Source organism: Microcebus murinus, chromosome 6 (genome assembly GCF_040939455.1).
Source record: "Microcebus murinus isolate Inina chromosome 6, M.murinus_Inina_mat1.0, whole genome shotgun sequence".
NCBI classification, from domain to species: Eukaryota; Metazoa; Chordata; class Mammalia; order Primates; family Cheirogaleidae; genus Microcebus; species Microcebus murinus.
In genome coordinates, this window is record NC_134109.1 from 72,006,494 (window position 1) to 72,032,670 (window position 26,177).

The 26,177-nt window shown below is 39.2% G+C and overlaps 2 protein-coding genes across 5 annotated transcripts in view; both read left to right on the forward strand.

Moving 5' to 3' along the window:
• CCNB1IP1 (cyclin B1 interacting protein 1) overlaps positions 1 to 7,792 on the forward strand; it is a 30,447-nt gene extending 22,655 nt beyond the window's left edge. For both annotated transcript variants that reach the window (XM_012752813.3, XM_012752820.3), the window contains 2 exons: positions 2,873 to 3,206; positions 6,529 to 7,792. In XM_012752813.3, the coding sequence (XP_012608267.1) occupies positions 2,873 to 3,206; positions 6,529 to 6,731 (537 nt within the window). In that variant the 3' untranslated portion in view covers positions 6,732 to 7,792. The remainder of the gene's footprint in view (positions 1 to 2,872; positions 3,207 to 6,528) is intronic.
• Positions 7,793 to 10,173: 2,381 nt separating this feature from the next.
• Positions 10,174 to 25,258, forward strand: TTC5 (tetratricopeptide repeat domain 5). 3 transcript variants are annotated; one of them, XM_012752797.2, is made up of 10 exons: positions 10,174 to 10,259; positions 12,915 to 13,047; positions 13,983 to 14,194; positions 14,582 to 14,732; positions 15,133 to 15,224; positions 17,543 to 17,599; positions 18,149 to 18,295; positions 18,474 to 18,688; positions 22,152 to 22,296; positions 24,651 to 25,258. In XM_012752797.2, the coding sequence occupies exons 1-10, from the start codon at positions 10,209 to 10,211 to the stop codon at positions 24,768 to 24,770; spliced, it is 1,323 nt and encodes a 440-aa protein (XP_012608251.1). In that variant the 5' UTR covers positions 10,174 to 10,208; the 3' UTR covers positions 24,771 to 25,258. The 3 variants fall into 3 exon arrangements, with proteins under 3 accessions (XP_012608251.1, XP_012608254.1, XP_075860336.1); XM_012752800.3 differs by lacking the exon at positions 22,152 to 22,296; XM_076004221.1 differs by lacking the exon at positions 17,543 to 17,599.
• Positions 25,259 to 26,177: the final 919 nt, after the last annotated feature.

The following is a 26,177-nucleotide window of genomic DNA, read 5'->3' on the forward strand; positions in this document are numbered from 1 at the left end:
TTATTATCTCATAATTTCTATGGTTTAGCAGTCCAAGCAGGGTTTACCTGTGTCTTCTGTTCATGGTCTCGGAGGCCTATAGTCAAGGTGTTAGCTGTGATTATGATCTCATCTGAACCTTGACTGTGGAAACATTTGCTTCAAAGCTCACATGGTTGTTGGCAGCATTCACTTCCCAGTGAACTGTCAGACTAAGGACTTCAGTTGTTTTTTTTGTTAAGACAGAGTCTCACTCTCTTGCTGGGGCTAGAGTGACGTGGCGTCAGCCTTGCTCACAGCAACCTCAAACTCCTGGGCTCAAGTGATCCTTCTGTCTCAGCCTCCTGGGTAGCTGGGACTATAGGCATGTGCCACCATGCCCGGCTAATTTTTTTCCATTTTTAGTTGTTTGGTTAATTTCTTTCTATTTATAGTAGAGACGGGTCTCCTTCTTGCTCAGGCTGGTCTCGAACTCCAGAGCTAAAGCAGTCCTCCCGCCTTGGTCTCCCAGAGTGCTAGGATTATGGGCATGAGCCACATTATAGGCGTGAGCCACTGTGCCAGCCTCAGTTTTTTTTTTTTTCTTCTTATAAATAGACTTAGAGCAGTCTTAGGTTTATAGCAAAATTGAATGGAAAGTACAGAGAGTTGCCATGTATCTTCCCTAATCCCTCAAATCCACAGCCACCTCAATGATCAACATTCGCTACCAGAGTGGTACGTTTGTCATAATTGACAAGCTTACATTGACACACTGCTATCACCCAAAGTCAATAGTTTACATTAGAGTTCACTCATGATGTTGTACGTTCTATGGGTTCAGACGGGACAAATCCATAATGACATGTGTTCACCATTATCGTATCTTTCAGAGTAGTTTCACTGCCTTAAAAATCCTTTGTGCATCTGTCTGTTCATCCTGCCCTCCTCCCTAACCCCTGGCAGCCACTGGTCTTTTTACTGTCTCTGAAGACATTCTGCCTTTTCCAGAATGTCATATAGTTGAAATCATATAGTAAGTAGCCTTTTCAGATTGACTTTTTCATTTAGTATTTTTCCCCCTCTTTTTACCCTGAATATATTCTGCACAGATCACTTAGTATTTTTTTATTTATTAAAACATTCTTTTTAGAAGTAGGGTCTCAATCTGTCATTATAGGCTGGAGTAGAGTGGTGTGATCATAACTCACTACAACCTCCAACTCCTGGGCTCCAGTGATACTCCTGCCTCAGCCTCCTTAGGATCTGGGATTATAGACATGTGCTGCCATGCCTGACTAATTTTTTTTTTTTTTTTTTTTTACTTTTTGTAGAGATAGAGGTCTTGCTGTGTTATCCAGTCCAGTCTTGATCTCCTGGCTTCAAGTGATCCTCTCTCCTCAGTTTTTCAAAGTACTGGGATTACACGCATGAGCCACTGCACCCAGCCTTCACTTAGTAATATGCATTTAAGTTTGATAGCTCATTTCTTTCTAGTGCTGCATAATATTCTGTTGTCTGGATATACTTCAGTTTATCCATTCACCTGTTGAAGAGCATCTTGGTGGCTTCCAAGTTTTGGTAATTATGAATAAACATTCACATGAGGGTTTTGGTATGGATATAAGTATTAAACTCCTTTGGTTAAATACCAGATAGTGTTATTGTGAGATCATATAGTAAGAATGTGCTTAATTTTGTAAGAAACCGCAAAACTGTCTTCCAAAGTGACTATACCATTTTACATTCCCACCAGCAATGAGTGAGAATTCCTGTAGCTCTGCATCTTTGCCAGAATTTGATGTTGTCCATGTTATGGATTTTGGTCATTTTAATAGGTGTGTAGTAGCATCTCATTGTTTTAATTTGCATTTCCCTGATAACATATGATGTGGAGCATCTTTCCATATGCTTATTTGCCATTTATATATTTTGTTTGGTCAGGTGTTAAGGTTTTTGGTCCATTTTTAAATTGGGTTGTTTATTTTTTTATTGTTGAGTTTTAAGTGTTCTTTGTGTATTTTGGATAACAGTCCTTTATCACATATATCTTGTGGTCTGTGGATTGTCTTTTCATTCTCTCAACAGCATCTTTTGTAGAGCAAGATTTTTAATTTTAATGAAGTCCTACTTATTAATTCTTTCTTTCATGGATTATACCTTTGGTGTTGTATGTAAAATGTCGCTGCCAAATCTAATGTCATCTAGATTTTCCCCTATGATATGTAGGTAGGAGTTTTAATAGTTTTGCATTTAGGTCTGTGATCTATTTTGAGTTAATTTTTGTGGAGCGCGTAAGGTCTGTGTCTAGATTCATCAGGACCTCATTTTTTTTGCTGGTTTTTGGCCAGATGCTTGCTTTTAGTCATTAATACTTGCCTCCTGGGCCTTTCCAACATGGCTGCTTACTTCTTTAAAGCTAACAAGGCTTTATAGGACAGGGTTTATATGTAATGTACTCATAAATGACATCCCGTCACTTTTGCCATATTCTAGTCACAGGTCCCGCCCGCACTCAGAGGAGGGAGTCACATATGTGTGTATAACTACCAGGAGGCAGGGGTAATTGGGAGCCCTCTTAAAGTCTATTCTTAACTCTGGATTACATTAAAAATGGTATTATATTTCTTAAAAACCTTTGGGATACTCACTTGTTTTGGTGCTATAAAGGTAGTAGTTTGAAAATATTCTTCCAGATTTTTTTTCTATGCATGTAGTAACATATTATTGTTTTTGGTAATAATTTGTCACTTCATTGTATGTCCTGATTGCTTCTTAAACTAGGTTCTCAATCTTGAAGCATTAACATCTCTGTATAAGCATCTTTTTTTCCCCTTTATGTTTATCTAACATTTTACAATAGATAACTTTGTACTTACTACCTTAAACATCTTTCTTTTCTTTCTTGGGGCAGGTACATCAGGAGCGTCTTTATCAAGAATATAATTTTAGCAAGGCTGAGGGCCATCTGAAACAGATGGAGAAGATATATACTCAGCAAATACAAAGCAAGGATGTAGAATTGACCTCTATGAAAGGGGAAGTCACCTCCATGAAGAAAGTGCTGGAAGAATACAAGAAGAAATTCAGTGACATCTCTGAGAAACTTATGGAGCGCAATCGCCAGTATCAAAAGCTCCAAGGTCTCTATGATAGTCTTAGGCTACGAAACCTAACTATTGCTAACCAAGAAGGCACACTTGAACCATCCATGATTACACAGTCTGGTGTTTTTGGCTTCCCAGTAGGTAAGAAAGGACATGTGATATCCCATATTCTTTTTTTTTTTTACTCCCCTTGTTGGGAGTAGAATATCCCATATTCTCATATTCTTTTTTTTTTTTTTAATTTTATAAATTTTTTTAATTTAAAAAAATTTTTTATCTTTTTTCTTCTTTACTTGCAAAATCTTGGGTAGAGTATATCCCATATTCTTTACATCAGTGATTTTTCATACTGTGCTTCCCCGTTCCAAGCAGTCAGTGGAAACTCTAAGGGTCTTGAGTCATAGGAGGCTATGAATTCTTCATACATGTCTCAACCTGTACATCATTGTTTTTATCTATTGTATTTGCCTATATTTTAATTAAACCTTTAATTTGAGCAGAGTTAATTTCTGTAAAATAAATTTGCAAATTGTTACTTTAAAAACTATTTAGTTGTCATGATAATATTAGTTGTCTTTTATCGATTCCTTATGAAGTGCTAGGCACTGTTTTAAGTATTTTACATGAATTCAAGTAATTTACAAAACTCTATGAAGCAGGTATTATTATTGTACCCATTTTTCAGATGAGAAGCTAAGGCACAGAAAGTTAAGTAACTTAGTGAAGGTCACAAATCTATCTTCAGAGCCTATACTCTTAACCATTTGCTATTGTCCAAGTAGGTTATGTTTCAGTTTATTTCATATACCAATACTGATTAAATTATTGTCAGTTGTTTGATTGGTTCATTCTTTTATTTATTTTTCCATTTATCAAATATTTGTCAAACATATTTCATGTAACGGGCTATAAGACATGATCCTAAGCAATGAGGATGTAAAGATTATCCAAATAGTATTCCTGCACTCTGAAAGTTCACAATCTAGGATGATGCCAGCTCTTTTCTGCTTGTTAGCTGCCTTGCAGATGGAATGAATCTCTTATCTCTTCCTGAGTTCTCCCCTTTATACTACTGATGGAACAGAATCTAATAGAGTTTTGCTATGCTATTGATATAAATTGTTTTTGGCATACAAAAAATGAAGCTAGACTTCCCTAAATACTAATTTTTCTTGGTATTTATGATAGACTGAGGAAAAAGGTTTAGGGAGGAGGAGGGATGATGTTCTAGAAAAGGTAGAAGGTGATGAGATGAGGAATATCAAATATAAGGATTGAAAAAAAGCCAGGCATGGGCATGGTGGCTCACGCCTCTAATCCTAGCATTCTGAGAGGCTGAGGTGGGAGGATTGCTTAAGCTCAGGAGTTCGAGACCAGCCTGAGCAAGAGTGAGACCCTGTCTCTACTATAAAATAGAAAGAAATTAGCCAAACAACTAACAATAGAAAAAATTAGCCAGGCATAGTGGTACATGTTTGTTGTCCCAGCTACTCGGGAGGCTGAGGCAGGAGGATCGCTTGAGCCCAGGAGTTTGAGGTCGCTGTGAGCTAGGCTGATGCCCCGGCACTCTAGCCTGGGCAACAGAGTGAGACTCGGTCTCAAAAAAAGTAAAAAATAAAAATAAAAAAAAGAATTGAAACAAGAACAAACTTCTGCTTAACTTTCAGTTAATCATATATTTAATCAGTCAATGTGTTATTGTAAATGGGCATTGTAGATGTACTTATTTTTTTCTTGTCACCGTCCATATTTTATTTCTTTTATATTCACGAGTTCTTTCCTGTTCCTCTTTTTGTACAATTTTACCTCTTGTTACCATTGTTAGCTTGAAAGAGGTACAGTCAGCATTTTCCTTTAGTTACCTATTCCTTTAAAATCTGTAAAAGCCAAGGAAGCATTCAGTGAAAGTAGCTTAATACTTATTTAATTAGACCTATTGTCTGATTTTTCTTAAGCCTATACTAATTGATATTGGGTCATTAGTATATGTTAATATTTCATAGTTGTGATATATTTTCTAGAATGTTTATTGCAATGTTTTTACAAAAATTATTTTTATTATTACTATTTTTCGAGAAAGAGTCTCACTCTGTTGCCTGGGCTAGAGTGCCGTGGCGTCAGCCTAGCTCACAGCAATCTCCAACTCCTAGGTTCAAGCAATCCTGCTTCAGCCTCCCAAGTAGCTGGGACTACAGACATGTGCCACTATGCCTGGCTAATTTTTTCTATATATTTTTAGTTGGCCAATTAATTTCTTTCTATTTTTAGTAGAGACGGGGGTCTCGCTCTTGCTAAGGCTGGTTTCGAACTCCTAACCTTAAGCAACCCATCTCGGCCTCCCAGAGTGCTAGGATTACAGACATGAGCCACCACACCTGGCCTAAAAATTATTTTTATTTTACTTATTTATTTATTTTTGGAGACAGAGTATTGCTCTGTTGCTCTGTGCTCTGTTGTCTGGGTAAAGTGCAGTGGCATCCTCATAGCTCACTGCACTCTCAACTCCTGGGCTAAAGTGATCCTCCTGCCGCCTCAGCCTCCTGAGTAGCTGGAGCTTTAGGCTCATGCTGCCATACCTGGCTAATTTTTCTATTTTTTGTAGAGACAGGGTCTTGCTTTTTTTGCTCAGGCTGGTCTCAAACTCCTGACTTCAAGTGATCCTCTGCCTAGGCCTCCCAGAGTGCTAGGTTTATGGGTGTGAGCTACTGTGTACTTTTGGTCAAAAAATTATTTTTAAAGAACCTGGGACAGGCTGGGTGTGGTGGCTCATGCCTGTAATCCTAGCACTCTGGGAGGCTGAGGTGGGAGAATCACTCAAGGTCAGGAATTCGAAGCCAGCTTGAGCAAGAGTGACACCCTGTCTCTACTAAAAATAGAAATAAATTAATTGGCCAACTAAAAATATATAGAAAAAATTAGCCAGGCATGGTGGCGCATGCCTGTAGTCCCAGCTACTCGGGAGGCCGAGGCAGAAGGATCACTGAGCCCAGGAGTTTGAGGTTGCTGTGAGCTAGGCTGATGCCATGGCACTCTAGCCTGGGCAACAGAGTGAGACTTTGTCTAAAAAAAATAAAAAGAACCTAAGACAAAAGATTATGTGTGTGTATATATATATATTTTGATGATTCCTTGAAGTAGCTTAAATAGATAACAAATGAAAATGATATTGTAAATTTTAGCTCTACTAAAAACATACTTCATGTGTCAAGTTACTTTTGGTGATGAGATCATGCTACTATTGGAAACTCCATCACAGAAAAAGGTAGAACATATATACTGTGGTCAGGTGGAGTGGTGGTGGGGGTGTCATAGTCTTTTTCCTTATCTAATATTAGGTCTGTATTTTATCCATCTCATAGGCATTGAGTCCTGCTAAAATATTTATTGAATGCCTTTTGTCTTTTTGTTCCTAAAGATCTATGAAGGAATAGATGCTTAAATTTTTCTCTTATTTTTTTCCTAGGGAACAACTCCAAGTTTTCTTTGGATAATACACCAGTTCGAAATCGGGGTGGTGGAGATGGAGATTTTCAGTTCAGACCATTTTTTGTGGGTTCTCCCACAGCACCTGAACCCAGCAATAGCTTTTTTAGTTTTGCCTCTCCAAGTCGTGAATTACAGCAGGAACAAGTCTCTAGCAGGGCTTTCAAAGTAAAAAGAATTTAGCTCATTTTATAAAATGTTTCTCTATTCACTTTCAGTAATTTCATTTAGCAAATAATCTTTATTCTAGATAAGAGTCAATCAGCCTTTTTGTGCTTTTTTTAAGTCTTTGAAGTTGTCTTCACATTATCAACTTGTAAGAAACTCAGTGGCAGTGAGGAGTGACTTTAGAGTCTGGTTTCTTTGTTTCAATTATTTAAAGCATGAACATTTTAATCTCAATTTCATCATTAACTGTTGAGTTTTTCATCACTAGTAAAAAAAAAAAGGTCATGATGTTACTATGTGTTTCATAGATCATTATTTCTGTCTGGGCTGTTTCTGATTGAGTTCTGTGTTTATATGTATGTATGTAAGTACCTATATGTCTACATTTCACTTTGGATTCTGGTATATATGCATATATGTAAATGTATGTGTGTTAATTTACACTGATATTTTGCTGTATTTGTCAATATATTTGTGTGAAAATTTTGGTTTTGGAAAATGGTGGGTGCTCTGTAGCTTGTTATTTGGGTGTGTGTATTTATTTGTATATTAATATGTTTAGAGGTACTGTCAAGCCAGTGAATGAGAGTACAATTAATGCATGTATGTTCAATCCTTATTTGTATTTAAAAATAAATCACATTGATAAAGTTATTTTGTAAAGTTAGTTTTTGACATTTACAGTTGGCCCTCCATATCCTTGAGTTCCGCATTTGTGGAGTCAACCAACCACAGTCTGAAAATATTCAGAGAAAAAAAAGCAATAAAAAATAACCATACAGCAATTAAAAAATACAAATAAATAAACCAACACAGCATAACTATTTGCATAGCATTTACAATGTATTAGGTATTTTAAGTAATCTTGAGGTGATTTAAAGTATACAGAGGAATATGAGTAGCTTATATGCAAATGATATGCCATTTGGTGAAAGGAACTTGAGCATTCCAGAATTTTTATATCCACAGGGTTCCTGGAACTAATCCCTGCGGGTCCCAAAGGACAACTGTATTTTAAAATAAATCTCCTGGCTGGGCACAGTGGCTCATGTAATCCTAGCACTCTGGGAGGCTGAGGCGGGCAGATTGCTCGAGGTCAGGAGTTTGAAACCAGCCTGAGCAAGAGCAAGACCCCGTCTCTACTATAAATAGAAATTAATTGGCCAACTAATATATATAGAAAAAATTAGCCGGGCATGGTGGCACATGCCTGTAATCCCAGGTATTTGGGAGGCTGAGGCAGGAGGATTGTTTGAGCCCAGGAGTTGGAGGTTGCTGTGAGCTAGGCTGATGCCACGACACTCACTCTAGCCAGGGCAACAAAGTGAGACTCTCTCTCAAAAAAAAAAAAAAATCTACTTTTTTTTACCTTTTTGTCAACTGTTGCCTTAGGTTTTACTTATTTAGGAATGCAGTTCTGCAGAAAATTTGCCAGCATGTTATTGATCTCAAGAGATTATATTAATTAAAATAATTTAAAGATTTATTTCTTGTTCTCCTTTATTAAATAGTGAGCACTTCTGATTACTATTATAGAAAGTAAATTACGTTTAATTATTTCGTTATTTAAGATGTAATGTCAGGAAGGAAATTTGAATGACATTCTCAGTAACTATATGCTCTGTTAGAGGGAAGGCTTGAAAGCATACTGGTTGGGGAGCCAGGCCATCTGGGTTCTGGTTTTTCCCATGTATTGATTGTACAAGTTGGAGTTTAAAGTTTCTGGTCTTTAAGTTTCTATATTTGTAAAATGAAGTATTAAGTTATCCTTACAGCCTTTTCTAAGTCTTAAATTTTATGATTGATTCTTATTGGTTTGGGATGGATTACAATAGAATTACCCTAAATGCCAAATCCCATTGTTTTTTAGGTAAGAAAAATCATAATGAAATCATTTGAAGAAATTTTATATTATGTCATTATATTATAGAAAGGCAAGTAAATATGCTTGTTCTACATGATTGAATAGGAAGCAAATAATATTTTCTTCATTAGGAGTATAGAGTATAAGTTCTCTTCATTTTTTTTTTTCTATTTATACTCTAAAGTTAAAATATCTGAGAAAAAGGATGAAAAATTTTGACTTAAAAGTTTTAAGGCCAGGAGCAATGGCTCACACCTGTAATCCGGGCACTTTGGGAGGCTGAGGTGTGAGGATTGTTTGAGGTTAGGAGTTTGAGACCAACCTGGGCAACATAGTGAGACCTTGTCTTTACAAAAACTAAGAAAAATTAGCTGGAGTGGTGGTGGGCACCTGCAGTCCCAGCAGCTTGGGAGGCTGAGGCAAGAGAATTACTTGAGCCCAGGAGTTGGAAGCTATGATCATGCCACTGATGAAAGAGAGTGATCCCCATCTCTACAAAAAAAGAAAAGAAAACCCATTAAAATATTTAAAAAGTTTTAAAACATCCCTCCTTGTTTCATAGCCAATTACAGATTTTATAGATTACAGTACAAAGTATTTTCCTTCCCTATGCATTTTATATTTTGTTGGAAAATAGTTTGAGCAAATGATATTATGTACACTGTGGTTTCTGCCCTGAACGTTTTACTTCATTGTTAGGTTCCCAGAATCAGTTTGAAGTACAAGTAAACTATAATTAAAACTAAGAAAGTAAACAGAAGCTGTCAGAAATATTACATGGAACTTTAAAAAATCATTTGAATTTAATACATTCACATAGTACAAATTCAAAAGGATACAAAAAAGACAGTAAAGAGTCACCCACCCCTGCCCCCTAGCCACTCCCACGCTTAGGAAGCAAGTGTTTATTGTTGCCAGTGTCTTGCGTTTATTTTCAGAGATAGTCTTATGTAGAGGCAAGATTTTTTTGTTTAAAAATTATGTTTATTATTTTTGAATAGGTAATACATGTACATGGTAAAAAATTCAAAAAGGTACACAGTGAAAAGAATTTTCTTGGCTCACCCACAACTTCCAGTTGCCCCTTTTCCTTCTCTAAAGAGACAGTCATTGTTATAAGTCCTTCTGGAAAAAGTCTATGGTGTATAGCACGGTGGCTTTTATAATACCATCCCTAGTATAGCATATTTATTAGGATAGCACATTAAAAACAATAAAATTACTCATACAGAAAATCACTGCAAAGTTTGGAAAAAATTCAGACACTAAGTTACCATGGTACCACCTTCCGTTCAAAATTTCAAACAACACACAAAGGCACTGTCTTAACCTGCCTTCTTGGGGGTATTATAATATTAGTATTAAACAAGAAGGAAGATATGAAACAAAAGTATACCTTTAATTAAGCTGAAAATATTTTGTTTCCAGGATTGAGGAAAGAAACTATGAACTCAAAAGTGTTGAAAGCCTCCGTTGTGCTATAGGCAAAAAAGTTGGTTTGAAGCAAAGCTCTTCAGGTGCAGGCAAGCCTCCAGAGCCCTAGATGTCGCTGTGGCTTCACAATGCGAGTGGCCCTGAGTCTCTGTGGTTATAAAGTTGTGGGCAGAGAGGCTTAGAGTGGCTGGGAAATGATGGCTGATGAAGAGGAAGAAGTCAAGCCGATCTTGCAGAAATTGCAGGTGGGGGCCATAGATTAAAATCTGTATGTGCTTTCGTTACTTGGAAAGAAGCAGTTTATTCAGTGCCTGGGAATTTCTTGGCACATACACGGCGCTGCATGCGTCTGTGCGGTTACTATAACAACTCCCGAGGGTGCAGCCGCAGCCAGCCAGGGCAGCCTCCTGCGCCAGGAGAGGGGTGCAGCCGTGTGCTGGAACCTCCTGCTGCTGTCCCGACTGCGCTTTAATTTCGGTCCTTTTTGGATGAGGATTTGTTGCTCCTAATTTATTCGTGTATAGTTTTACAGGAAGTTTTTTCTTCTCGATTTGTCCGTAACAAACAGCTTATATATATCTGTGTGTGTGCGTGTGTGAGTGTATATGGCAGATTTGCATGAACTGTTATTACATGTTGTTTTGATCACTACAAAGGCCATTTCTTTAACACTTCTCTTCTTTGAAATTGGCAACAATACCAGTAATGGCCTGCACTGCAAGTATCTTTGTTACTCCCCTTAGGACGTCACAGTTTTGATTTTTTTGAACATTTGTAACCCTAGCAGACCCCAGTCTGAAGCAGAGGGGTCCGGACTCCTCGTAGTTCCCAGGTGTCTGTTTCTGACTAGGACTAGTCTTTTGTACTTGGTAGGTAGGAATTTACTAGTTGTCTCTTTACCTTTCTTTTATTAATGAGCCAAGATTTTCCCTATACCTCAGGAACTCAGTTCTTTGTGTTCTAAAACAGCCTGGAATTTAAACATTAAAACCGTCACAGTCTTATGACTTGCTTAAAGGCGTCTAAACTTGCAAATTTAAACATTAGTGAGATTTCTTTGTTTCTAGGTTAAAATAGTAACACTTTTTAGAGTGTGGGCATGGCTTCATTTCCTGCTGACTTGGATTAACTTCATTTTATTCCCTAGCTGTGACTGGTTGAAAGCAGAGATTATCAATCCTGGCTCCATGGTGTATATATGTTTGTACATGTACAGAAAAAAAATCTGAAAAGGTATACTAAAGAGTGGTTATCCTTAAGGTTGTTTGGCATGATTATGAAGAATTTTTTTTACTTATTTATTTATTTATTTTGAGACAGAATTTCACTCTGTCACCAGGGCTAGAGTGCAGTGGTGTCATCACACGTCACTGCAACCTCAGACTCCTGGGTTCAAGCTATCCTCTGGCCTCAGCCTCCCGAGTAGCTGAGAGTACAGGCGTAGGCCACCATGCTGGGCTACTTTTTCTATTTTTTTGTAGAGAAGGGTCTTACTCTTGCTCAGGCTGGTCTTGAACTCTTGGTCTCAAGCAGTCTTACCATGTTGGCCTTCCAAAGTGCTTGGATTACAGGTGTGAGCCACCACACCTGGCCTACTTACTGTTTTTTACATGTATAACACCTATTTGAGGCCGGGCGCAGTGGCTCACACCTGTAATCCTAGCACTGTGGGAGGCCGAGGAGGGTGGATTGCTTGAGGTCAGGAGTTCGAAACCAGCCTGAGCAAGAGCAAGACCTCATCTCTACTATAAATAGAAAGAAATTAATTGGCCAACTAATATATGTGGAAAAAATTAGCCGGGCATGGTGGTGCATGCCTGTAGTCCCAGGTATTTGGGAGGCTGAGGCAGGAGGATTGTTTGAGCCCAGGAGTTTGAGGTTGCTGTGAGCTAGGCTGATGCCGCAGCACTCACTCTAGCCTGGGCAACAAAGTGAGACTCTGTCTCAAAAAAAAAAAAAAATCTATTTGAGTTTTAATAATTTATGTGTATTGATTTTGCCATGAGAAAAAATTTACTCAAAATGTTCATTCCTGAAAAACCAAGCCAAACAAAGACCTCAAACAATTTCTTGCATATTTGCTTTAACAACTAAAAACAGGCAATAAAACCCCTCTCTAAAACTCTTAATTTGAAGCCATGATGATTGCAGGACAAAAGGAAATTGGTTGTTTGCATGAGAATTGCCTTTTCTAGGATTCATTTGTGGTATATGCCCTAAGCAGCTTGGGACAGGATATTTGGGGTATCTTGGGGTGGTGGAGTAGGTGCAGGAATGGAATAAAGGAATGAAGTAGATAAGAGGAAAAGTATCAGATAGTGATATTGTTTTCTATGGAAATGGTAGTAAGCTTTGATTTCATTGTTATAGACATCGTAGGGTAGAAGGAATGTATAAAAGGATATTTCTTTCTTTTTTTTTTTTTTTGAGTCAGAGTCTCACTCTGTTGCCCGGCTAGAGTGCCATGGCGTCAGCCTAGCTCACAGCAACCTCAAACTCCTAGGTTCAAGCAATCCCTCTGCCTCAGCCTCCTGAGTAGCTGGGACTACAGGCATGTGCCACCATGCCTGGCTAATTTTCTCTGTATATTTTTAGTTGTCCAATTAATTTCTTTCTATTTGTAGTAGAGACGAGGTCTTGCTCTTGCTAAGGCTGGTTTCAAACTCCTGACCTTGAGTGATCCTCCTGCCTCAGCCTCCCAGAGTGCTAGGATTGCAGGCGTGAGCCACCATGCCCGGCTGATCTTTGGCATTTTAATAGACCTGTTTACCTGCCTATTGTGCTATTCCTAGGCGAGATAAGAGAATGAATATTTCTAGGCCAAGAGCTGGCATGGCTAGCCAATTTCAAATTTTCTTGTCCAATCTCTCTACTTAATGGTACCATTCTTATACTTCTAGGAACTAGTGGATCAGCTCTATTCATTTCGAGACTGTTATTTTGAGACTCACAGTGTTGAGGATGCTGGAAGGAAGCAACAGGATGTGCGGGAGAAGATGGAGAAGACCCTGCAGCAGATGGAAGAAGTAGTGGGTATGACTCCTAAAGAATGTGCAGCCTCCTGCCCTTCACTGAAATGTGATAGAGTTTTGCTCTCTCTCTATAGGCTCTTTGGTATTCTGTTTGTGGCTGCTATATGATTGTACAATAGAATATTTCTTCTAAGGGCCCCTCTGCAGGAAGGCAACCTTTCATTCTCTAAGCTACTTTTCCTAAAATTTGATTATAGCAAATATCATGAAATAGAACATACTTGTTCGAACTATTGCAATAATTTCCTTAACCTCTCTGCTTCTAATTTCTTTTACTTTCAGATCAACTTATGTAATGACCATAGCTATGGTTATCTTTCTCGATCATTACTTCATGCATTTAATCTTATCCTCTTGCCTGCCTCTTTGCTCAAGTATATATAAAGATTCCTTCTATTAACTAGGTGAAGTCTAACCCCCTTCTTAATCTGGTATTCAATTCTCTATTTTCTCTGTTTTCTGATCTCGTTTCTGACTACGCACTTTCAGAGGAACTTTCTGTTTCATCCAGGTTGAACCATCTATTCTTCCACGAACATGCCCCATGTATTTCTGCCCCTGTGTCTTTGTTTATATCATTTTCCAGCCTGGAGGGTCTTGTCTTTTCTTCTCTTGACTTTCTAAAGCCCATTCATTTGGTATATGCCATGTGCTTCTTTTCATTGTTTTAATTTTCCATGTCTCTGTTTTGTCTTCTCCACCAGATTGTAGGCCCCTCTAGGGTAGAAGGGTAGGCTTCTGTGTAAGCCATTTACCTAATGTAGTACTTTGCTTATGGTAAGCTTTCAATAAATGTTTTGTTGATAAAAATTTTCCTCAATTCTTTTCATTCCTATAACTGCCATGGCGACATTCTTTGAGAGAAAGTGTCCTGGTCTTTAACTGTAAGACTGCTTGGGTTTTTCCAATTCCTTTGTCTCTTTCCCTTTCTGCTAGGTTCTGTCCAGGGCAAAGCGCAGGCTCTAATGCTAACTGGGAAGGCACTGAATGTGACTCCTGACTATAGCCCTAAGGCTGAGGAGCTTCTGTCAAAGGCTGTGAAGCTGGAGCCTGAGCTAGTGGAAGCCTGGAACCAGCTGGGTGAGGTGTACTGGAAGAAAGGAGATGTTGCAGCTGCCCACACCTGCTTCTCAGGCGCCCTCACACATGTGAGTTTTCTGCTATCCTTTCAGAAAACACAGATGAGAAGGATGATATTCCCTTGATTCTATGAATTTTCCTATGATGTGAATATGATAGTAGTACTGAGTTTGAACTAGAACAGAATCAGAAGGAAAGGGTGGAGGAGTATACCTGGATGAGGAAAATAGGGACGGGGGCTGAGAAAGGAAGAAGGTGATGGGATCCCGTTTGGGGTAGATAAATAGTGAAGGAAAGTTAGCAACCAAACTGATCCTTGTAGATGGGATTCAAGATACAAATAACAGCAAGAATTAAGATGAAAATTAGATTTAGGAGAAGGATTGAGGTCATGATAGATCTGGAAAGGGGAAGTAGAAACAGGAAGGTTGAGTGTATGTCTTCTCCATTTGTAGTGCAAGAACAAAGTCTCCTTGCAAAACCTGTCAATGGTGCTTCGGCAGCTGCGGACTGACACTGGAGATGAACATTCTCGCCATGTCATGGACAGTGTCCGACAGGCTAAGCTGGCTGTGCAGATGGATATCCATGATGGCCGCTCCTGGTGTGAGTTCTCTAAAGATCTCTAGCAAGTTTCTAGAGCAGTGGTTCTCAACCTTGTGTACATCTGGAACCCATCTTTTGAGTCTGACTCTAAGGGTTAAGCTGGGGCACCTTTGTTTTGAAGAGACCTGAAAGGTGTTTTGGTGTACCACTATTCTAGGAACTCTTGGATCTTTGGATCCACAATTAGAGAGTGATGTTTTCACATAAGCAAGGCTGGGCTTTTATATAGTCTGTTCAGATTGCTCTTTGGGGTCCATGTTTGTCTGTCTATGCGAGTAGAATTTTGGGTATGGTAAATCCAGTGTCATTTCTGGTTTGGGTGAAATGTGGTCATATCTTGAAATAAGTCATATCTTGAATGCAGGCCCTAAGAAGATCCACTGCTGTGTTTCTCTTTCAGATATTCTGGGGAATGCATACCTTTCTCTTTACTTCAATACTGGCCAGAACCCTAAGATCTCCCAGCAAGCCCTCAGTGCCTATGCCCAAGCAGTAAGTACTTATGGTCACCCAGGCCAGATAAATAGAGGCAGCAACAGAAGCAAGAGCACCGTTCAGTCTTCCTAGTGGTCCTTTAGCAAGCAGCATGGGCAGTGTTTGCTGGCATCCTATGTGTGTGGTTTTGCAAAGATGTGTCTGCAGAGGTGACATTTCTTCTTTTTTTTTTTAAATATTTTTAAAATTTTTTTCTTTATTATTATTGTTATTTTTTTTTTTAGTTGAAGCAAACAGCATGGCTGCAGAGTTCATTTCTTCTTATAACTTGAGTATTAGGAACCACTTGCAGTTGGTGCGTGGGTTCTGGGTAGCTCCTTGACACAGGTCTAGGCTTCTCACAGACATGAATAACCAAATTGCTGAGCTTGCCTCAACATGTTCATCTTTCTTAATGGAAAAAAAGCTTATAAAGTCTATTAAAGTAATGCTTAAAAATATTTTTGTACATTCATTCTAAAGAAAAATGAAAACTCTAATACTTAAGTGTAAATCAAGTGCTATCACCAAATTAACCATCAGATAATTTGGCTCTGGATTTTCCATGGACTAAATGAGAAAACAATATGCAGCCTATTCTGCATCATTTCCTAGGAATTATAATATTCACTGTGTTCATGGAGCTTTGCTTAAGCTTACAAGCCATTTTTATATCCATGGACATTTGCATAGGACTTTCCTTCAGGTTTTGAGTGCCTCATTACTCATTATTAGAAGGTGCACATTAGCTTTCTGAGCATTTTTTATTTAGCCCTCACATTCATCTTTCTTCTTTTGCTTTCTTGCTTCTCTTTTTAACTTTTCATTACTTATCTGATCTTTGTGGCAGAATAAAGAATATAGCTACCATATATTCATGTTTGCAGTTCAGAGACTGTCGTTTTTTTCAATCAGGGAAATTTAAAGACTAATTTCTTTTTTTTTTTTTTTTTTTTTTGAGACAGAGTCTCACTTTGTTGCCCAGGCTAGAGTGAGTACCATGGCGTCAGCCTAACTCACAGCAACTTCAAACTCCTGGGCTCAAGCAATCCTACTGCCTCAGTCTCCTGAATAGCTGGGACTACAGGCACGTGCCACCATGCTCGGCTAATGTTTTATATATATATATTAGTTGGCCAATTAATTTCTTTCTATTTTTTATAGTAGAGACGGGGTCTCGCTCGGGCTGGTTTTGAACTCCTGACCTTGAGCAATCCGCCCGCCTCGGCCTCCCAGAGTGCTAGGATTACAAGCGTGAGCCACCGTGCCCGGCCAAGACTAATTTCTTAATTTGGTTAATGTTTACATTTTAAAGAATAGTATGGTGTACACCTTCAAAGTTTTATATTTGGCTTCTACTAAATGGTTGCCTTTACAATAACTCTTAATTTTTTCATCCAGACCTGCATTTTAAAACATACCTGAAATAACCATTTAAACAATTAAAAATTTTTTATTTTTTATTTTGACAGGATCTCACTCTATCACCTAGGTTAGAGTGCAGTGGCATGATCATAGCTCACGCAACCTCAAACTCTTGGGCCCAAGCAGTCCTCCCACTTCAGCCTCCCAAGTAGCTAGGGTGACCAGTGCACACCACTATGCCTGGCTAATTTTTAAAAAATGTTTAAAAATTAGAGACAGTATTTCGCTATGTTGCCCAGGCTGGTCTTGAACTCCTGGGCTAAAGTGATCCTCCTCTCTCGGCTTCCCGAAGTGCTGGGATTACAGGCGTGAGCCACTGTACCTGGCCCATTTAAATAATTTTAATTCATGTTATTTGTGCTTTTACAATGTGCCAGACAATGAATAGAATCAAAATAGAATGAACATAGTCATGAACATAGCAAGCACTCTTTTCACAGTGCATTTGTCTGTCCTATCCTATGGTGTCTGGCTATTTATTTCAATCAGAATCAGAATTTGGCTTTTCATGTGAATTTTAAGAGGGCTTGGATAGAAACATGATTCTGCATGTGTCTGGAGCTGGGCTCCTAGGCTTTCCTCATTTATCACCAGCATCTCACTATTAAAAAATTTTTTTTATCAGAATGTTTTCACATATTTCTTCTTATTCTACCTTTATAATACTGTGTAGATAAACTGTAATCGTGTTTTAAAGTTGCACACATACAAAAACTCTTACATGCTTGAGGTTTCAGGGACTGAATAGTATACCACACAAGCAGTTGTTGTATGACAGTGTGGGTATGGGTAATATTTTGACAAAAAATAAACTTCAATTTTTCTAGGAAGAGGAGGTCTAGGACATACTGGACGTGGCAGTCCTTAAGGTTGAGACAGAATCCACTGATGATTTTTTTATCCAATTATAGGAGAAGGTTGACAGGAAAGCTTCCAGCAATCCTGACCTTCATCTGAACAGGGCGACGGTAAGACCTCTGGGGTGGTGGTCATCTGAAAGTCAAATAAGGGAGACATCTAGGCCTTAGCCTGTGAGCATAACTGAGTGTACATAGAGAGAAGGATGGGTCCAAACTGTAAGAGGAAAGCCATGTTATTTCTAGGAAGAGCTAGGTCAGTGTGACTCCAGTGTCCAGTAGAGTCACTGGAGGGAGAGTAGCAGGGGCTGAGGAGGTGGGAGAATACATAGAGAGTAGGGGGATGGTTTAGAAGGCTTCTTAAATGTTACATATAAATATAAAGGTAGAGTGACCTAATATATGCAGTTTAGCTATTTTAGAATTTGGACATTAGCTTCTTTGAAATAATTCCATCTTTGGGGTTGTGATCACTATGGTCCGGAGGAAGGATGTAAGGTGTTACCTGCTCTTCAGGCTGTTCATGGTAGGACAGGAAAATAACTGGGATTTAAAACAGTTCATTTTTCTAGATTCCTAGCTCATTGTGCCATTATTCCCTTGGCATAGTTTGTTTGGTTATACTTATGATTGGGAGGTTTTTGGTTATTCCTTGTACAGTTACACAAATATGAAGAGAATTATGGGGAGGCCCTGGAGGGCTTCTCTCAGGCTGCAGTCCTGGACCCTGCCTGGCCAGAGCCCCGGCAACGAGAGCAACAACTCCTGGAATTCCTGGATAGACTGACCAGTCTCCTTGAGAGCAAGGTAAAGATGTCTAAAGGGCTGAATCCTACTCTTTATTCTGTTACTGGTCAATAAAATAAAAATAGAATAGGCTTAGGAGGTAATGACCCCATAGAAGTGGGTAGGTAGGAGGGAAGGACTAGATTCTCAAGGAGGGTGACTAATTTCTAGCTTCTTATCCATTTCTCCTTCTTTGCAGGGAAAGATGAAAACCAAAAAGCTGCAGAGCATGCTGGGAAACTTGCGCCCAGCCCATCTAGGCCCTTGTGGTGATGGGCGCTATCAGTCAGCCTCTGGGCAGAAGGTGACCCTGAAACTCAAGCCACTGAATGTGCTGCAGCCTGGTGTGAACAGTGGTGCTGTGGTCCTGGGAAAGGTGGTGTTTAGCCTTACCACGGAGGAGAAAGTCCCCTTGTGAGTTTCTTTTGCCTTTCCTTTTTTTCACCCTTCTGAACTAGGCTCTCACTGCCTGGTCTTTCTCTGGCAGTTGAGGACATTGTTAGTGGTCACAGATTAGTGTCCTCTGATTCCCTTCTGTGACTATCTCATGAATAGTTATTGGCTAGGTGATGTCTAATAACCTCTTGATCAGAAGCTTTGTAGATTCTACCACTGCCTATTTTTCCTCAAGTTTGGTGGTATGTGGATTTCTACATCCATAGCCGAAACTTGACAGGACATGTTTTTTATAAGACAGTGACCTCAAAATTTTCCAACCCTTTGTGTTTTCATGATTATAGAAGTTGAAGGAGGGCTGGGTGCGGTGGCTCACGCCTGTAATCCTAGCACTCTGGGAGGCCGAGGCGGTGGATTGCTCAAGGTCAGGAGTTCGAAACCAGCCTGAGCAACAGTGAGACCCCGTCTCTACTATAAATAGAAAGAAATTAATTGGCCAACTAATATATATAGAAAAAATTAGCTGAGCATGGTGGTGCATGCCTGTAGTCCCAGCTACTTGGGAGGCTGAGGAAATAGGATTGCTTGAGCCCAGGAGTTTGAGGTTGCTGTGAGCTAGGCTGACACCACGGCACTCACTCTCTAGCCTGGGCAACAAAGTGAAACTCTGTCTCAAAAAAAAAAAAGGAAGTTGAAGGAGGACAGATTCTTAGTCCTGTTTAGATTTAAGAATGCTTAGGAAGTTCTGGAAGGTGGGCTTTGAGTTCAAATTTAAGGCCTGGTTGGGAGATTATCTCAGACGTCATTCGACAAATAGTTATTGAGCATCTAATACATGTGTTGTAAGGAGTGAGGGAAATAAAAAGAAACGTAAAAGACCTGGTGAAGGGTGCTCACAGTCAGCAGATGAGATGAATTAAGAATATTTACTTAGAGAATTTTCATATTTTGAAAAATTAGGGTTTAGTGAATGCCATCACTCCTTGGTCCTTTACTCACTTCCTTAATCCCTGGTTGACTGGTTTCCCTTTTTTCCCCCTCTACTGAAGTTGTTTTTTTCTTGGGATCACCAGTGTTTCTCTAGGCAACTAATCAAGTGGCTTCCACTACATAGATCCATAACATTCTGACCTATCTCTCAGTATTGCCTTTCATATCCCTTCTGTTCCATCCAAACTGAAATATTCACAATTCCCATCGTATGTCTGAACTTTCTCCATGGTATTTTCTAGAGGTATGTGTATTTGATGAGTTGAAGAGCAAGAAGATAGTTGAGAAAAGTTTACTTAACTAGAGCAGACCCTAGAGCTGAGAGGAATGAGAGAGGATATAGATAAAGGTAGCTTTTAGGGGAACTTGAGAACAAGTAAATATTTTGCCACTCCTTGCTTTCTCTTTTTCTGCCCAACTTCTAAATGTTAGGTTCCTAGGACTCTTTTTTTGTTTCTTTCCTCTTTTCTCTGTATACCAGTTTGGCATATAGTTGCTAACTTTGATCACTTATCAGTGGTTGCCTGACATACTATGTGGAAGAATTCTTAGGCTTTGACTGAGTTCATCAGGGGAGTGCTGTGCTTGATTGCAGTGTTTCCTGTGAATTCAGGTGTGCCAAGTGATGGCCGAGCACTTCACCCTCTCATCTGTAGATCATCTTGCTTGGTGATGTCATGTAAACCCAAGGCTTTGCTTTGGCTGCCTCCTCTACAGTCACAGGTATATCTCCAGCCCAGGCCTCATTTCCAAGTTTTGGATCCATATATCCAACTGCCGCTGGACTCCAATGAGAAATCTCTAACTCAGTGTATTTAAAATATTCACCTTTCTCTGTAAACCTATTTCTCCTCCTTGGATTCCCTGTTAATGAATGGTACCACTTCTCAACTTAGTCAATCATGACTTCTGGAACTGGAAGTTGTTTTAGACTTCTCCATCCTCCTGCATTGAAGCAATCACAAAATCTTATAGGTTTGCCTTTTTGTCCCTCCTTCTCTGTCTCTAGTACCTTAATTCAGCTCCTTATCATTTCTCCAAATGGGTCTCCCTGACTCCCTAGTTTTCCTCCAGTGTTCCACAGTGCTGCCAGAGAAATGTTTCTCAGATATAAATCTGACCATTGCCACTTCTTATTTAAAATCTCTTACTGGTACTGAGTATTTATTTTGGGATAGAGTTTGAACTCCTTATTTTAGCTTAGCATTCAAAGTCTTTCATGATTTGTTCCCTGCCTCTCTTTTCATTATCTTCTGTTACTTTCCCACATGTACCTTTTGTCCCAACCATGACACTGTTTTGTATGTTTCAAAGAACAGCTATTTTCTTGCCTCTGTGCCTTACATATAATTACTTTGCCTGGATAAGCCTCCCGCTTCTTGCTGTAGCTAACTTTCACCTCAACATTGTGTTATTAAAATTTTCAGACATATAGCAAAGTTGAAAGAATATTACAGTGAACATCTGTATACTCAACCACTTATATTCTAACATTAACATTTTACTAATGTCATATATCTGTCTATCCTGCTGTCAAAGCAAATTACAGAGATCAGTATACTTTCCTCTAAATACTTTAACATGTAATCATTAATTGAGTTCAGTATTTGTTTATAATTTTTTCAGTGTAAAATATACATACAGTGAAATATACAAATCTAAGTGTATATTTCTTAAGTTTTGACAAATGCATATGTGTCTATAAACCAACACCCCCATCAAGATAGAGATCATTACCTTTACCCCAGGAAGTCCCCTTATGCTCCTTTGAAATCAGTCTCTGTTCCTGTCTCCCTCAGAGTTTAATTTCCACTCAGGATTAGTTTTCCTATTTTAACCCAGCTAATTTTTCATCCTTTAAGATTCATTTTGAGGGTCACCTCCTTAAGGGAACCTTTCCTACTTTCCAATTTTGATTTAGATATTTCTCCTCTGGGTTCCCACAGCCCAACCTGTGGCTTCGCTAAATTCAGCACAAGGGAAAAACTATTCTAGCACCCATCACATTGTATTATAAGTGATGATTTTGTTTGACCCCTGCTAGACTATAATTCATTCATAGCTGAATTGATATCTTATTGCTAAGCACAATGCTTGACACATACGTAATAATCAGCGAAAGTCTGTGAAATTAAACTACATTGACAGTGATGGTTAGAGGCTTTGGTAAGGGTATGATAGTTAAATAGATAGACCAGGAATAATGTTACAGCTGTAACATTTTGGGCTAGTTCATCATTAATATTTGTTGTAGGCCTCAGTATGCATGTGTTGTAAATTCTTGGTAAAGTGACTGATTGATGAGTTTAAGACAAATGAGGACTTAGATGTACAAAGTAGATCATGGTACCTGTCATAGGTTTCCTAAGTAAGTAATTGAGAAAGCATTTGTTTATTTTGCTGGTATTGTGAAAACCACTATTTCTGCTCTTCTTTCCTTCCCACATGTCTTTTTTCCCCCTCTCTCTCCTAACCTATCTTAACTTGGCAGTACATTTGGCCTGGTAGATTCAGATGGACCTTGCTATGCTGTGATGGTGTATAACATGGTGCAGAGCTGGGGAGTACTTATTGGGGACTCTGTGGCCATTCCTGAGCCCAACCTTCGGCTTCACCAAATTCAGCACAAGGGAAAGGTGAGTCATGGCTAGGATTCTCTTTCAACTCATGGGCTCTGAAAATGGAACCAAGCCTATCTCTTTTTAAAAAATAGGTGTTGGCTGGGCCCAGTGGCTTACGCCTATAGTCCTAGCACTCTGGGAGGCTGAGGTGGAAGGATTGCTTGAGCTCAGGAGTTCGAGACCAGCCTGAACAAGAGCAAGACCCCGTCTCTACTATAAATAGAAAGAAATTAGCCAAACAACTAAAAATAGAAAAAAAATTAGCCGAGCATGGTGACACTGTCTGTAGTCCCAGCTATTTGGGAGGCTGAGGCAGGAGGATCGCTTGAGGCCAGGAGTTTGAGGTTGCTATGAGCTAGGCTGATGCCATGGCAATCTAGCCAGGCAAGAGAGTGAGACTGTCTCAAAAAAATAAATAAATAAAAAATAGGTATAGAAGTAATGCATATGTGAATGTGTGTATATGGTATATATATGTGTGTGTGTGTAATTTTTTGGTATATGTATAGGTTAATTTTTTATATGTGTGTATATATGCTATATTTATGTATTTTTTTTATTAAAGAGAAGCTACTTGTAAGCAAAAATTAATTAAAAGATGGACTGAAGTATTATTACTCAGATGGTACTACTGTTAACAGTTTGCTGTATATACCTAAAGTCTTTTTTCCTTTCATAAATATATGCACATATATTCATATGTATATTTTAATCATAAATGGATATTATATGCAAATATTTGTGAATATTTTGTTTTTACGTATTTCACCACATAATTTATTCTTTTTAGAAGAATGAGCTAGTACTGCATTTTTTTCTCACCACATCATTTTTAAATTGACATATAGTAGTCGTGATGAAGATGGTGATGATAGTTAACATTTAGTGAACACTTACCTGAGTGCTATACACTGTGCTAAGAGTTTAACTGCCAGCATTGCCTCATTCAGTCTTTCACAAAAACATTATGAGTGTAGGTATTGACCACTTTTTTGCTTTTTAGATCCTGGGTTAGTGAACTATGGCCCATTAACCAAATCTGACTGACTGCCTGTTTTTGAGAATGGTTTCTTAATTTTTAAATGGAAAAAATTTTTAAAAAGTATATTTTATAATACATGAAAATTACAAAAATTTAAATTTAGTGTCCATAATAAAGCTTTACTGGAGCACAGCCACACTCATTTGTTTACTGCACTACAGTGTCAGTGGTGAATTGTTCTGCAACAGAGACGTACATATGACTGACAAAGCCTGAAATATCTACTCTCCAGCCCTTTACAGAAAGAGTTTGATGACCCCAGGTCTAGATTATTTCTGATTTTTTCCTATTATAAAAGTACTATAGTGAACATTTTTATATCTTTGCCCATATCCATGATTATTTCCTCAAATGATTTTCTAATGTAGAATCCTGGGGCCAAAGGCTATGCAGAATTCTAAGGATTTTGATGCATATTGCCAAATTATTCTTTGGAGGGTTGTACCAGTTAGCTGTTATTACTGACAGTGAACGTGAGAAATTGTTTCCCTGCAGTTTTCTTCTCAACTCTTGGTAGAAACCTTTGAAAAATTATTTGCTAATTTTACATGAAAAATAAAGCATCAACACTGTTTTAATTTATATTTTTTATAAATTGCCATTTTTGGTCACTTGCCCATATTCCTGTTAGGACTTTTTAAAAAATTGATTTATGAGAACTTTTTAATTTACTTTACTTTGACTTAAAAGAGCTTGCTTCATACTCCGGTGGAACAGTATTTTTTGGGAGAAGATTTTTTAACAACATGTTTTACAATTTAAAGTACACTTGAACTGATGATGTGAGCTAGTATCTTGTTTTATTGTTAGGAGACTAAGCATAATTTATACATTCTGTTTCTTCTTCTTGATATAAAAGGAAGAAGAAACTTTAATTTCTATTTGGCAGATTAATTTAGGGCTGTACAGACACTTGGACTGAGAATTTCTCAGAATTTCCGCTGGCTCTGGCCTGCTGCTATGTGTATTTAGTTAATTGTCAAAAAAACCCCAAAACACTGTGGGAAAGGGCAGATTGTTGAGATGCTGGTTGCATCCTTTTGTTAGGCAGTGCCAGAAACCTGCCTTTTTTGAATCAGATAACCGTCCCATTCTTGTAGTGACACTACTGGTACCCTAACTGTCCCAGGGTTTCCTTCTGAAGATTGAAAACTTTGGGAAAATTATATCCCCTTTGTTAGCTCAGTTATATCCAATGTGAGATGGAAGTAGTGGGTGTATATACTGGGAGCAGGGAAGCAGGGGAGTTGCAGGTGGTATATCCTCATGCTGGAGTATTTTCTGTCTTGGAATCTATAATGAACCTATATCTGTCTGCCTTTTCTAGGACTATTCCTTTTCCAGTGTTCGTGTGGAGACGCCCCTCCTGCTGGTGGTGAATGGGAAGCCTCAGGGCTCCAGCAGCCAGGCTGCTGCCACAGTGGCATCCCGGCCACAGTGTGAATGACCTCCCCTGACTTGCGTGCTAAAGAGGGAGTGGAGGAGAGGAGATAAGCTCAAGGCACCCTGCAGCTGGACCAGACACATCCAGTGACTCAACTGGGATGGGGGGATGTTTAAAATGAAGACTTTACCTTCCTCTGCTCCGTAAGACACCTGTGTCTCTCCTGTCTCCCCTATCACCATGTTGCAGTTCTCTCCAGGGTCACATGCTCCCCTGGTATATTTCTCCTGCCTTGTTTACTGCTCTCTGTTTTAAGCTAAGAGCATGAAATTGGTAGAAGTGTTGGGATCTTGCCATGGGACAGAGTCTCCAAGGTTCCTGTTCTTGCCTCCTTCTTGAGCCTTGTGTATATATCATTTCAATATTTATTGCTAAGGGAGGGGGTTTAATTTTTTAATGGCCTGGTTTTTGAGCAATTTTTATTTTTAAAATTTAGCTCCTTTCCCCGTCTATGGGGCTGGAACGGAATTAAATTTGTTTGGAAAAAAAAATACCGTGTCGTTTGTCCTGCTTCATGCTCTTTAGGCTTGGATTCTTGGTTTTAGGATCACTTCAATCTATTGGAGTAATCGTCTCGAAGCTTGTCTTTTTTTTTGCAGTCACAACATAAAGGTGAACTGTTTCTACACCATAGAGTTATATGTGATGAAAAATGGATTCTGGGAGATGCAGCCACTGGGGGTGGGGGTTGGGGGGGCGACAGCTTCTGTTGCGTCAGTGGCGTGAGATGACACGCCGCCCGGGTTCTAGTGTGCCGGGCCGCCGGCAGAGCTGACGCCCGTGTCTCCTGGCTGGTCCGGGGTCCTGGCACCGCCCCACGCGCAGACCTGGCCACAGCCCGTGCCCCACGTGACGGCTCACGAGGCACCTGTCGGACTTCTGCAGGGGCTGAGTGGTGCGGGGCCGCATCCAAGCATCTGGGCGTCCCCACAGCTAACTTTCCTGAACAAGTAGTAGATAGTCTTCCAGCTGACGTATCCACTGGCATTTATTGTGGTTGGGCCAGTGTTGGAAGTGGAGATGTCCACAAGACAGTGGTAATCGCGGGATGGAACCCGTGCTACAAGAACACAAAAAAGTCTATGGAAACTCATACGGTGGTATCTTCACAGAGGACTTCTATGGGGAAATCTCCTATGTGGCCATAGTTGGCGACCTCAGACCAGAAAAGAACTCATTTAATTCCCCTCTGTTGTTTTATGAAGTTTTTTTTTTTTTTTTTTTTTTTTTGAGACAGAGTCTCACTTTGTTGCCCAGGCTAGAGTAAGTGCCATGGCATCAGCCTAGCTCACAGCAACCTCAAACTCCTGGGCTCAAGCAATCCTGCTGCCTCAGCCTCCCGAGTAGCTGGGACTACAGGCATGTGCCACCATGCCCGGCTAATTTTTTCTATATATATTAGTTGGCCAA

Excerpts from the sequence above, each read along its gene's own strand:
- TTC5 (XM_012752797.2), top strand. The coding sequence starts at position 10,209 with ATGATGGCTGATGAAGAGGAAGAAGTCAAGCCGATCTTGCAGAAATTG. Across the intron at positions 14,733-15,132 it reads CCATGATGGCCGCTCCTGGT|ATATTCTGGGGAATGCATAC; the intron begins GTGAGTTCTCTA and ends TTTCTCTTTCAG. Across the intron at positions 22,297-24,650 it reads AAATTCAGCACAAGGGAAAG|GACTATTCCTTTTCCAGTGT; the intron begins GTGAGTCATGGC and ends TGCCTTTTCTAG.